The following is a 14,289-nucleotide window of genomic DNA, read 5'->3' as shown; positions in this document are numbered from 1 at the left end:
AGGGAGTTTTTCCTAGCCACCGTGCTTCTACACCTGCATTGCTTTGCTGTTTTGGGGTTTTAGGCTGGGTTTCTGTACAGCACTTTGAGATATCAGCTGATGTACGAAGGGCTATATAAATAAATGTGATTTGATTTGTAAACCCATAATACTGTAACACTGTTAGGAAACATACTCCACAAGATAAAGTATTATCTCACTGTATCAATCAATCCAATTCATCATATGATAATCATTTTTTTTAACTACTTCTGGAAAACAATATATATAAAATAAAAAAAACATGAATTCTATGTACACATTATTATAAATGTATTCTTTAATCTTAAATAAGTGTTTTCCACGACTGTTGTGCAAATCCTTCAGGGGGGGAAAAGTCTCTGTGTTGGGGTCGGGGGTCAGCGTGTTAGCACCAAATGGCAATAGGGAATAGGGTATGATTTGGGACGTAGCCTTAGTCTGGACAGGGACTCCGGGCTCTATTTGAACCACTGCAGATAGTTTGTGTTGAGGGCTGGAAAGCACATGTTGTTGGTACAGGAGCCTCCGTAGCTCGGGGGACAGGCGGAGCACGGGACGCCTACTTTGTAGGGTGCCTCTCCGATCCAGTTCCCCCTGGGAAAACACAAGACACAGAATTAATACTGGTTCGATACAGTTCCCCCTGGAAAACACAAGACAGTAAGACACGTAGTTAATACTGGTTCGATCCAGTTCCCTCTGGAAACCACAAGACAGACACAGAGTTAATACTGGTTCGATCCAGTTCCCTCTGGAAAACACAAGACAGACACGGAGTTAATACTGGTTCGATCCAGTTCCCTCTGGAAAACACAAGACAGACAAAGAGTTAATACTGGTTCGATCCAGTTCCCCCTGGAAAACACAAGACAGACACAGAGTTAATACTGGTTCGATCCAGTTCCCTCTGGAAAACACAAGACAGACACAGAGTTAATACTGGTTCGATCCAGTTCCCCCTGGAAAACACAAGACAGACACAGAGTTAATACTGGTTCGATCCAGTTCCCCCTGGAAAACACAAGACAGACACAGAGTTAATACTGGTACGATCCAGTTCCCCCTGGAAAACACAAGACAGACACGGAGTTAATACTGGTTCGATCCAGTTCCCTCTGGAGAACATAAGACAGACAGAGAGTTAATACTGGTTCGATCCAGTTCCCTCTGGAAAACACAAGACAGACACAGAGTTAATACTGGTTCGATCCAGTTCCCCCTGGAAAACACAAGACAGACACAGAGTTAATACTGGTACGATCCAGTTCCCCCTGGAAAACACAAGACAGACACGGAGTTAATACTGGTTCGATCCAGTTCCCTCTGGAGAACATAAGACAGACAGAGAGTTAATACTGGTTCGATCCAGTTCCCTCTGGAAAACACAAGACAGACACAGAGTTAATACTGGTTCGATCCAGTTCCCCCTGGAAAACACAAGACAGACACAGAGTTAATACTGGTTCGATCCAGTTCCCTCTGGAAACCACAAGACAGACAGACACAGAGTTAATACTGGTTCGATCCAGTTCCCCCTGGAAAACACAAGACAGACACAGAGTTAATACTGGTTCGATCCAGTTCCCCCTGGAAAACACAAGACAGACACAGAGTTAATACTGGTTCGATCCAGTTCCCCCTGGAAAACACAAGACAGACACAGAGTTAATACTGGTTCGATCCAGTTCCCCCTGGAAAACACAAGACAGACACAGAGTTAATACTGGTTCGATACAGTTCCCCCTGGAAAACACAAGACAGACAGACACAGAGTTAATCCCAGCGGTCTGGGATTCAGCTATAAAATAGCATATAAACTATATAACTATCGTATAGGGAATGTAGTTAGGGAATGTAAAAGCTAGCCAGAGAGATAACGGTAGAATCTTTCACATATTGTGGGTGACTTAATTTTCTTCATTTCAGTAAGCCTGTGAGTGGCTACATCGATAGCGGCCACAGTTGTCCCTGTGGAAGGAAAATGCTTCCTTTGATTGACGGGCTTTTATAAAACGCAGCTGCACACATGTCCTAAGTCACCAACACATGTGTTTTTCAGTGTGGAAGCCATCGGTGATTTAAAAACATGTCAGCTGGTTGTATTATGAGGTCGCAAGTCAGTCACAAGTCCCACCGGTTTATGAAACGGCCTTCGATCACGGAATTAAGGAAGAGAGAAAAATGATTCTGGACTTCTTTGAGGTTCTGGAGGAGTTGGAATGTAACTGGTACCTGGTACGTACTGGTACTGGTACGTACTGGTACTGGTACGTACTGGTACCTGGTACGTACTGGTACTGGTACGTACTGGTACTGGAATGTAACTGGTACCTGGTACGTACTGGTACCTGGTACGTACTGGTACCTGGTACGTACTGGTACCTGGTACGTATATACAGCTTTGTGCTGAAGCCCAAGCTCCAATGGAAGCAGATGAACCGTACTGTTGCCCCAACAGGCAGATTGAGTATCGACACGCACAGAACCACAGTTAAACCATTGTTAAAAGCATAGAAGTTGAGCATAGAAGTTGATGTGAAAAACAACGGACTTTCCTTAAAGATACTGTATTTTTTTTACTTCCTGAAATATCAAAAAAGGGCGTTGTATTACTGTCTACTTACTTGGATGAATAGTTGCACACTAAGAAGGTAGCCTGTTTCCACACGTTGCCCCATATGTTCATATTGTGACAGGTGTGTACAGCACAGCCGACTTTGTTCGTCGTGGCCCAAACCATCTGTAAAGTAGAGAGACGGTAGGGCTCGTCAACGACGCAAAGATCGTCCATACCCGCTATCGTCAAAAATGACAGGTTCAAATTCAACTTTCCAATCAAGCATTGATGTCAATGGGAGATTTGCACTTACAGTTCAAGTCAAAGAATGTAAATCTTAAATTCATTTATTCTGCCCAAACAACAAAATGACTTTTCCTTGACTGTCTTCCTACCTGGGTATAATGTGTACACATCGGTCCATAGCATTTGAGAGGGCACCGGGGGTTGCAGTCCCGGGGGTAAGGGAACACATAGTCCTTTACTTCATCGTGCCAGGGCTTCACCAACTGGAGAATAGAGCGGTAGCTGAGGACAGACACAGACAGATTAGTACTGAGGACAGGGGACAGACAGATTAGTACTGAGGACAGACTAGTACTGAGGACAGGAGACAGACAGATTAGTACTGAGGACAGGGGACAGACAGATTAGGACTGAGGACAGACATAGACAGATTAGTACTGAGGACAGACTAGTACTGAGGACAGAGACAGACAGATTAGTACTGAGGACAGGGACAGACAGATTAGTACTGAGGACAGACTAGTACTGAGGACAGGGGACAGACAGATTAGTACTGAGGACAGAGACAGACAGATTAGTACTGAGGACAGACTAGTACTGAGGACAGACACAGACAGATTAGTACTGAGGACAGAAGCAGACAGATTAGTACTGAGGACAGGGGACAGACAGATTAGTACTGAGGACAGGGACAGACAGATTAGTACAGGGACAGACACATTAGTACTGAGGACAGACAGATTAGTACTGAGGACAGAGACAGACAGATTAGTACTGAGGACAGGGGACAGAGAGATTAGTACTGAGGACAGGGGACAGACAGATTAGTACTGAGGACAGACTAGTACTGAGGACAGAGACAGACAGATTAGTACTGAGGACAGAGACAGACAGATTAGTACAGGGACAGACAGATTAGTACTGAGGACAGACAGATCAGTACTGAGGACAGGGACAGACTAGTACTGAGGACAGGGGACAGACAGATTAGTACTGAGGACAGGGGACAGACAGATTAGTACTGAGGACAGAGACAGACATATTAGTACTGAGGACAGGGACAGACAGATTAGTACTGAGGACAGGGGACAGACAGATTAGTACTGAGGACAGGGGACAGACAGATTAGTACTGAGGACAGGGGACAGACAGACTAGTACTGAGGACAGGGGACAGACAGACTAGTACTGAGGACAGGGACACACAGACAGATTAGTACTGAGGACAGACAGACATTTACAGTTCAGTAATTTAGCAGACACTCTTACCCAGAGTGATTTATAATAGTGAGTGCATACATTTTCATACTGGTCCCCCGTTGGAATCGAACCCACAACCCTGGCATCGCAAGTGCAATGCTCTACCAACTGAAACACAGGACTAGGCAGACAAACAGACAGACAGACAGACAGACAGACAGACAGACAGACAGACAGACAGACAGACAGACAGACAGACAGACAGACACACAGATTCGTACTGAGGACAGAGACAGACAGTCAGACGGACGGACGGACAGACAAACAGACAGACAGATTAGTATTGAGGACAGACAGACAGACAGACAGATTCGTACTGAGGACAGAGACAGACAGACAGACAGACAGACAGACAGACAGACAGACAGACAGACAGACAGACAGACAGACAGACAGACAGACAGACAGACAGACAGACAGACAGACAGACAGGACTAAGAGATGGGGCATTGCAATAGATAGCGACCATTTTACGAGCTCCTGATGCTGTCTATCTGTAACATAATGTCTCTGCCATCATTTCCTATGACTGAAAACAGCTTCTGGACATCCGAACACCATTGCCTTCTGTTCTGTTAGCGAATGTGCAGTTACTGGAGAATAAATTGGATGAACTCCTATTATCTTATCAACTGGCCCCGGAAGAATTGTTCTAATATTCTATATTTCTATGGAGTCTTGGCTGAACACGGACATGGATACTATATACTGTATATCGTGTGGGTTTGTCCATACATCGTCTAGACCGGACGACGGCGTCGAGTAAGGCTAAAGGGGGAGGGGTGTATCTCTTTGTTAAGAGCAGCTGGTGTGCCTTCTCTAATATTAAGGAAGTCTCGAGGTTCTGCTCGCCCGAGATAGAATACCTCATGATAAGCTGTAGACCACACTATTTACCAAGAGAGTTTTCATCTATATTTCTTGTAGCTGTCTGTTTCCAATCACAAACCGATGCTGGCACTAAGACCGCCCTCAACGAGCCGTATAAGGCACTAAGACCGCCCTCAACGAGCCGTATAAGGCCATAAGACCGCCCTCAACGAGCCGTATAAGACCATAAGACCGCCCTCAACGAGCCGTATAAGGCCATAAGACCGCCCTCAACGAGCCGTATAAGGCCATAAGACCGCCCTCAACGAGCCGTATAAGGCCATAAGACCGCCCTCAACGAGCCGTATAAAGCCATAAGCAAACGAGAAAATGCTCATCCAGAGATGGCGCTCCTAGTGGACGGCTATTTCAATGCAGGAAAACTGAAATCCTTCTTACCTCATTTTTACCAGCATGTCACCTGTGCAACTAGAGGCGATAAAACTCTAGATGACATGTACTCCACACACAGAGACGCATACAAAACTCTCCCTCACCCTCCATTTGGCAAATCTGACCATAACTCTATCCTCCTGATGCTTGCTTTCAATCAGCCAGCTGTATAGGCCTATAAGACCTCACTCAGCCAGCTGTATAGGGCTATAAGACCTCACTCAGCCAGCTGTATAGGGCTATAAGACCTCACTCAGCCAGCTGTATAGGGCTATAAGACCTCACTCAGCCAGCTGTATAGGGCTATAAGACCTCACTCAGCCAGCTGTATAGGGCTATAAGACCTCACTCAGCCAGCTGTATAGGGCTATAAGACCTCACTCAGCCAGCTGTATAGGGCTAAACGACCTCACTCAGCCAGCTGTATAGGGCTATAAGACCTCACTCAGCCAGCTGTATAGGGCTATAAGACCTCACTCAGCCAGCTGTATAGGGCTACAAGACCTCACTCAGCCAGCTGTATAGGGCTATAAGACCTCACTCAGCCAGCTGTATAGGGCTATAAGACCTCACTCAGCCAGCTGTATAGGGCTATAAGACCTCACTCAGCCAGCTGTATAGGGCTACAAGACCTCACTCAGCCAGCTGTATAGGGCTATAAGACCTCACTCAGCCAGCTGTATAGGGCTAAACGACCTCACTCAGCCAGCTGTATAGGGCTATAAGACCTCACTCAGCCAGCTGTATAGGGCTAAACGACCTCACTCAGCCAGCTGTATAGGGCTACAAGACCTCACTCAGCCAGCTGTATAGGGCTATAAGACCTCACTCAGCCAGCTGTATAGGGCTATAAGACCTCACTCAGCCAGCTGTATAGGGCTAAACGACCTCACTCAGCCAGCTGTATAGGGCTATAAGACCTCACTCAGCTAGCTGTATAGGGCTATAAGACCTCACTCAGCCAGCTGTATAGGGCTATAAGACCTCACTCAGCCAGCTGTATAGGGCTATAAGACGTTACTCAGCCAGCTGTATAGGGCTACAAGACCTCACTCAGCCAGCTGTATAGGGCTATAAGACCTCACTCAGCCAGCTGTATAGGGCTAAACGACCTCACTCAGCCAGCTGTACAAGGCTATAAGACCTCACTCAGCCATCTTTACCAGCATGTCACCTGTGCAACTAGAGGCGATAAAACTCTAGATGACATGTACTCCACACACAGAGACGCGTTACAAATCTCTCCCTCGCCCTCCCTTTGGCAAATCTGAACATAACTCTATCCTCCTGACTACAAGCAAAAACTCAAACAGGAAGTACTAGTGATGCGCTCCATACGGAAGTGGTCCAATGAAACGACATTTCACTGATATTTCCCAGCCATTCCCTGACCCTGTCTGTAATACATACATATTTAAAGCAGACCACCGTAGTCCCTGTGCCTAAGAACGCCAAGGTAATCTGTCTAAATGACTTTCGCCCCCGTAGCAGTCACATCTGTAGCCATGAAATGCTTTGAAAGGCTGGGCATGGCATCACATCAACACTATCACCCCAGACAGCCTGGACAGACTCCAATTTACATACCGCCCCAACAGATGATGTGATATCTATTACACACCACACTGCCCTTTCCCACCTGGACAAGAGGAACACCTATGTGATATTTTTGTTAATTGACTACAGCTCAGCGTTCAACACCATAGTGCCCACAAAGCTCATCACTAAGCTCAGGACCCTGGGACTGAACACCTCCCTCTGCAACTGGATTCTGGACTTCCTGACTGACCAGGTGGTAAGGGTAGGTAACAACGTCTGCCACGCTGAGCCTCAACACTGGGGCCCCTCAGGGGTGCGTGCTTAGTCCCCTCCTGTAATCCTTGTTCCCCTACGACTGGCTGGCCACTCACGATTCTAACACCATCATAAAGTTTGTTGACGGCGCAACGGTGGTAGGTCTGATCACCGACGACAACGAGACAGCTTTTTGCGAGGAAGTTAGTGACCTCTGTGTCCACACACACCAACATAGTCATAAAGAAGTCACGACAACGCCTCAGGATTTGGCATGGGCCCTTCTATAGCTGCACCACTGAGAGCATTTTGATCACAGCTTGGTATTGCAATTGTTTGGCATCCGACCACAAGGCGCTACAGAGGATAGTGCGTACGGCCCAGTACATCATTGAGACCAAGCTCCCTGCCATCCAGGACCTCTATACCAGGCGGTGTCAGAGGAAGGCCCTACAAATTGTCAAAGACTCACAAGTCTGGAACCAGCCAGGACCCTGAAAAGGTCCTATCCTCAAACCATAAGACTGCTAAATATAAACGCAACATGTAAAGTGTTGGTCCCTGAAATTAAAGATCCCAGAAATGCCCTGTAAGCATTAAAAAGCTTATTTTGCTCAAATTTTGTGGACAAATTAGTTTACTCTTAGTGAGCATTTCTCCTTTGCCAAGATAATCCATCCACCTGACAGGTGTGGCATATCAAGAAGCTGATTAAACAGCATGATCATTACACAGGTGCACCTTGTGCTGGGGGACAATAAAAGGCCACTCTAAAATGTGCAGTTTTGTCACACAACACAATGCCACAGATAGCTAACATTTTGAGGATGCGTGGAATTGGCATATGTTGACTGCAGGAATGGTTCATTTCTCTACCATAAGCCGCCTCCAACTTGCTTTAGAGAATTTGGCAGTACATCCAACCAGCCTCACAACCTCAGACCACGCGAATGGCATTGTGTAGACGAGCGCCTTGCTGACGTCAACATTGTGAACCGAGTGCCCCATGGTGGCGGTGGGGTCATGGTATGGTCCAGGCATAAGCTACGGACAACAAACACAATTGCATTTTATCGATGGCAATTTGAATGCACAAAGATACGGTGACGAGATCCTGAGGCCCATTGTCGTACCATTCATTCTCTGCCATCATCTCATGTTTCAGCATGATAATGCTGTTCACACTTCCTTGAAACTGAAGATTTCTCAGTTCTCCCATGGCCTTCCAAGTCCATCAGACTGTTAAAATAGCCATCACTAGCACAGAGAGGCTGCTGCCAACACACAGACTTGAAATCATTGGTCACTTTAATAAATGGATCACTAGTCACTTTAATAATGTCACTTTAATAATGTTTACATATCTTGCATTACTCATCTCATATGTATATACTGTATTCTATCCTATTCTACTGTATCTTAGTCTATGTATTACTCATCTCATATGTATATACTGTATTCTATTCTACTGTATCTTAGTCTATGCATTACTCATCTCATATGTATATACTGTATTCTATTCTATTGTATCTTAGTCTATGCATTACTCATCTCATATGTATATACTGTATTCTATACTAGTGTATCTTAGTCTATGGTGCTCTGACATTGCTCATCCAAATATTTAGATATTCTTAATTCCATTCCTTTATTTAGATTTGTGTGTATTAGGTTTTGTTGTGGAATTGTTAAATATTACTGCACTGTCGGAAACTAGAAGCACAAGCATTTCGCTACACCCACAATAACATCTGCTAAACACGTGTATGTGACCAATAACATTTGATTAGATGTATCCCCCATAGAGCTGTGGTCAACAGTAGTGCACTGAATAGGTAATACGGTACCATCTGGTACACATACAGGGTCACGACTAGAAGAGATCCAGGATCCGTACACCCTCCCCCCGACATCCTGAACCTTAACCTTTAAGGGTCAGAGGTCAGAGGTGACTCACCGTCCGGTCCTGACAGAGAGGTTCTGGCCCAGGAACCTGAGGAGGTGTCGAGGTCCGTGCTCCCACAGACACGAGTGGGCCCAGTCCTCCGCTGATTTAGACAGGGTCTCGTCCCACGTCTACACACACACGTAGAAACACACACACACACACACACACACACACACACACACACACACACACACACACACACACACACACACACACACGTAGAAACACACACACACACGCACGCACGCACGCACGCACGCACGCACGCACGCACGCACGCACGCACGCACGCACGCACACACACACACACACACACACACACACACACACACACACACACACACACACACACGCACACGCAGGGAACACAAGAAAATGTAGAATCATGAATAACATGGACTGTAATGTAGTTTGTCTATCATCCATGTTCCCACACTAAATCGTATCTATAATCAATGTTCCCACACTACAGGTTGTCTATAATCCATGTTCCCACACTAAAGATTGTCTATAATCCATGTTACCAAACTAAAGGTTGTCTATAATCCATGTTACCATACTAAAGCGTCTACAATCCATGTTCCCATACTAAAGATTGTCTATAATCCATGTTACCATACTAAAACGTGTCTCTATAATCCATGTTCCAATACTAAAACGTGTCTATAATCCATGTTCCCATACTAAAACATGTCTATAATAATCCATGTTCCCATATTAAAATTTGTAAATAAATAATGTTTCCATATTAAAAATTGCCTATAATCCATGTTCCCTTACTAAATCGTGTCTAAAATCCATGTTCCCATACAAAAGGTTGTCTATAATCCATGTTCCCATATTAAAATTTGTAAATAAATAATGTTTCCATACTAAAGGTTGTCTATAATCCATGTTCTCATATATAAAGCGTATCTATAATCCATGTTTTTATACAAAACGTTTCTATAATCCATGTTCCCATACTAAATCGTGTCTAAAATCCATGTTCCCATACTAAAGGTTGTCTATAATCCATGTTCCCATATTAAAATTTGTAAATAAATAATGTTTCCATACTAAAGGTTGTCTATAATCCATGTTCTCATATATAAAGCGTATCTATAATCCATGTTTTTATACAAAACGTTTCTATAATCCATGTTCCCATACTAAACCGTGTCTCTAATCCATGTTCCCATACTAAAGGTTGTTATATTGTAGATTGACATGTATTAAGGCCCTGAGAAATGGTTTCCCTGATGGAACGTTGTAATGAATTATCTGTGAGCATGAGCAGCAGTGTAACGTGTTTTCCTTTCTGTTTTCACAAAGAAAACAAAAGCCGTCTGTCGGCTTCTTAGAAAGAATTTTTTTTTAATCTTCCAGCTCTTCATTAGTCTCTTTAACGATGTTTCATTAACGCGAGACTGTTCTGCTGCGTTCCCAGTACTCCAACACAACCATGTTCCATGAGTTATGATGCAACAATGCAACGTGGTATCTTCATTTATCCAACAGTCCCATTGGAACGGAACACAGAGCCAATGAAGAATTGGATCAGGGTTTGGGACGAGAGACAACCCCTCCTAGATCGTTTTGCAGGCTACTCTCTCGTGTGGTTCCAAAATTCAGAATGTTGTATTAGAGAATGTAAAGAAACTTCCGCTCAACGATTCCATCGTCGTTTCCTATGCTGGCTATGCAACTGGCCTGTTCTGAGCAATACACTGCCAATAGTTGGATTATCGTAGCTAGAGTCTTTTACAGTAGCCTCTTTTGGGAACAATGCACTCGTCACTGTGTCTAGAATACAAAAATAACCTCCTATTCTCATAACCACCATAATCCACTTTAAAAAACGTAATCGTATCTTCCTAACTGGACATTGTCCATGAAATACAACCAGCTATCAGCTACCGGCTATCGTGTGTTTAAACCCATTCATCATTCATTCATGAGCTACACCAAACCAAACCCATTACATCACTACATGGACACTTGGATACCAAATAGCACCCTATTCCCTATATAGTGCACTACTTTTGATTAGGGGCACCCTATGACTTTGGTCAAAAGTAGTGCACTATTAGGGAATAGGGTGCCGTGTGGAATGTGGTCGGAGTGTAGTTCAGAGCAGGATGTTCAGTGACAAATGTCTCTTCTGACCCAGCTGTTGACCACATTTCATGGTCCAGGACCACCTAGAGGCTTACTGGAAGTGCCCGGAGGGGGGGAACATAGAGGTGCTCTTCAGTTATAGAAGCTAGTAGTACCTCATAAAGACTAATGGGTTCATGTGGACCAAGGTTCTGTCCTAAATGAAATACAATGGGCCCTGGTCAAAAGTAGTGCACTACATATAGGGAATAAGGTGCCATAGGGTCCTGGTCAAAAGTAGTGCACTACATAGGGAATAGGGTGCCATAGGGCCCTGGTCAAAAGTAGTGCACTACATAAATAGGGAATAGGGTGTCATGTGGAACAATTGCACTCACATCAGGCATCAATCTAGAGTCACCAGTCACCATGACGACAGCTTCTTTCACTAAGCAACACACATTTATCATTCAATGGTTTGAGTAACTAGTCCAGTAGGCCAACAGTGTAAAGTCTAGTTTATAATAACGCTTACCACTGATGTTACCAATAGGGGGATTATCAATACAAACACGTCAATATCAATATACACAATCACAAGAGCAAGTGAAGGCAGGGAAGTCAGGAAAACAGAATGGTATTTCGTCATTAATCAATGAGCAATGGATTAATAAAGTTGGAAGATAAATCACTTACCATGTACTCCATATTGGACGCCGGAGGGAAAACTTTCCCTCTTACTTTATTGTGATAATCGAGAATGACAAGCATGTCGTTTTGGGAAATATAACGCTTCTTCCTGGTCAGAATGATATTCTCGTTGTCTGCTTCTCCATAGCTGAACGCTGAGCCAAGGTCGGTGAAATTGGTGGCTGGCAGCGTCGAGGACACGGTGGGAGAGTTCGCTGCCAATACACTTGCTCCGCAAGATATGCACAGCAGCAGAAAGTCTATGGCAAAGTGCGGAGCATTCATGTCTGCTTCTTTTTCTGATTTCTCAAAGGCTGTATGCGAAGTCTGGATTTAATCTGAAATGAAATCAATAAAAATCCGAGACATTAGATAAGTATATTTTTACGGTATGCCAACTAGAGTGGGCCAAGACTTAAAATGTTCCATGCGTAAAATTGAATAACATCAGTATAAATTGTTCTCATCCCACGCAAGTATGTAACCTAAAATAGTGTGATATTTCAAATTGAGAAAATGTCTGTGGGGGAAAAAACTGCAAAGATTCCCCCCCAAAAAATGTCAAAGAGGCATGCAGTAGAGAAATATCGGTGTCAACAGAAGAAATACAATCTGTGGAATCTTGGAACGGTCCTACCTTCTACTTTCAGCCGTATCTTGTACCTGCGTTGCCAGGCGACACTCTTCCAACCTTCCAGTTAGAATAGTGGACAGGAGAGAGAGAGAGAGAGATAGAGAGAGAGCTGCTGCTCAGATGCTCAGTTCCAGCAGTAGCCGAGACTAGTCAAACTATAAGAGGATTTCGGCTGCCGTTCTGCGCGACGGGTTTATATATCACAGCGGTAGATGCAGGAAGTACGCCGGTCCGAAGGTGTGCTGACTGAGTCCCCTCCCTTTCACCTGAAAACAAAACATCATTTGGAGAGAGATGTTATGTTTTATCACCTTCCTGGCAGAGAGAGCTTGCTTGAACTTAATCACGAACATCTGCTTTACGTTTGCGCAGCTGGACAAAGTGAAGAAGAAAATACATGATGAAATAGGCACATAATCTCGTAATTCAGGTCAGATAGAGGTTGGGGAAGGGAGGTGGGTTTATTGCGGTCATCAGGCAACATTTACTATATGATGAGAAACTGGCTAAAGAAACATATAACGTTACAATTTTTACAGAGCGATTTACTGGAAGCAATGAGTCCCTCCGTGGGAACCGAACACCCAGCCTTTAGCGTTGCAAGCGCATTGCTCTACCAACTGAGCCACACGGGAACATTGCCTGAACAAACGTGATGAATGAAATTGATTTTGCATGAGAGTAATAACAATATTATAGAGCAATGATGATTAAAGCTTGTTCTTAGATGTGACAGACTTTATTGGTAGTAATTTTAAGTGCCAGAAAGGGGCCAAGGAACAACGTGTTTTATAATATTCATTATTAGCTGCATACATGGTTAAAAGTATTGCAGATGTCTATAGCCTGATATTTCCACCCTAAAGACTCCCAATGATAGTGTAGCGTTACGGCAGGGCATGGAAGCAAACCCAGGTCGATGGTGTGAAAGGCAAACGCCATACGGATTATCCAACAGGATTAGCCCACTTGGTCGTAATTGTATGACTCATATAGCAAGGATCGCTACACTAACCCCTCCGAACGGGAAGGCTGTCCTCCGAACGGGAAGGCTGTCCTCCGAACGGGAAGGCTGTCCTCCGAACGGGAAGGCTGTCCTCCGAACGGGAAGGCTGCCCTCCGAACGGGAAGGCATGTCCGCGAACGGGAAGGCTGTCCTCCGAACGGGAAGGCTGTCCTCCGAACGGGAAGGCTGTGCGTTTTGATGGCATCATACTTCCGCAATCCCACTTCTGACACCGGTGTAGCTAACGGCGTGGCAGGGAATCGCTACCCGGGTTGCTGTCGTGAAAGGCAAATACCCTACGCATCATGCCAGTGTGATGCTTTTGTGGAACGATAGGTAGCGATGCTTTGAGGGTGTCAGTTGTTGATGTGTGCAGAGGATCCCTGGTTCGAAGGGACGGAAGCAGAACTGTTACGCCAATAGGGTTAACCCACTTGCTGGGAATTGTAACATGGCTCATATAGTGACGATCGCTACACTGTAAAGAAAATGGCCCTTTTTCTACCTATGTCGGAGTGGTCTAAGGCACTGCATCTCATTGCTAGAGGCGTCACTACAGGCCCTGGTTCAATTCCAGGCTGTATCACAACCGGCCGTGATTGGGAGTCCCATAGGGCGGCACACAATCGTCCCAGCTACGTTAGGGTTTGGCCGGTGTAGGCCATCATTGTAAATAAGAATTTGTTCTTAACTAACTTGCCTAGTTAAAAAAAAAAATGTTTAAATGATTGAACCCATCAAGTGGTCAGAACATAAGAGCCTGGTCTGGCTGAGGTGAGTGATATCCAATAG

General features: G+C 44.7%; 1 protein-coding gene across 1 annotated transcript; it reads right to left on the bottom strand.

Annotated features, from left to right (window-relative positions):
* Positions 1–288: 288 nt before the first annotated feature.
* On the bottom strand, positions 289–12,804 carry pi15a (peptidase inhibitor 15a). Its single transcript, XM_038985430.1, has 6 exons — positions 12,495–12,804; positions 11,864–12,195; positions 9,098–9,216; positions 2,974–3,106; positions 2,646–2,761; positions 289–615 (listed from the first exon to the last, which is right to left on the bottom strand). Exons 2-6 carry the CDS (start codon positions 12,140–12,142, stop codon positions 480–482), a joined length of 783 nt encoding a protein of 260 aa, XP_038841358.1. The 5' UTR covers positions 12,143–12,195; positions 12,495–12,804; the 3' UTR covers positions 289–479.
* Between the last annotated feature and the right edge of the window lie 1,485 nt (positions 12,805–14,289).

Source organism: Salvelinus namaycush, unplaced genomic scaffold (genome assembly GCF_016432855.1).
Source record: "Salvelinus namaycush isolate Seneca unplaced genomic scaffold, SaNama_1.0 Scaffold332, whole genome shotgun sequence".
Classification (NCBI taxonomy): Eukaryota; Metazoa; Chordata; class Actinopteri; order Salmoniformes; family Salmonidae; genus Salvelinus; species Salvelinus namaycush.
The sequence above is the reverse complement of the archived record's forward strand: the minus strand, read 5'-3'. Positions and strand labels throughout refer to the sequence as shown.

What these genes read in the sequence shown, in the direction of transcription:
- pi15a (XM_038985430.1), bottom strand. Translation starts at nt 12,142, where the DNA reads ATGAATGCTCCGCACTTTGCCATAGACTTTCTGCTGCTGTGCATATCT. An exon ending in CGTCCAATATGGAGTACATG is followed by an intron (nt 9,217 to 11,863) that starts GTAAGTGATTTA and finishes GTGTGTGTGTAG; the next exon opens with ACGTGGGACGAGACCCTGTC. An exon ending in CTCTCTGTCAGGACCGGACG is followed by an intron (nt 3,107 to 9,097) that starts GTGAGTCACCTC and finishes GTCTGTCCTCAG; the next exon opens with CTACCGCTCTATTCTCCAGT.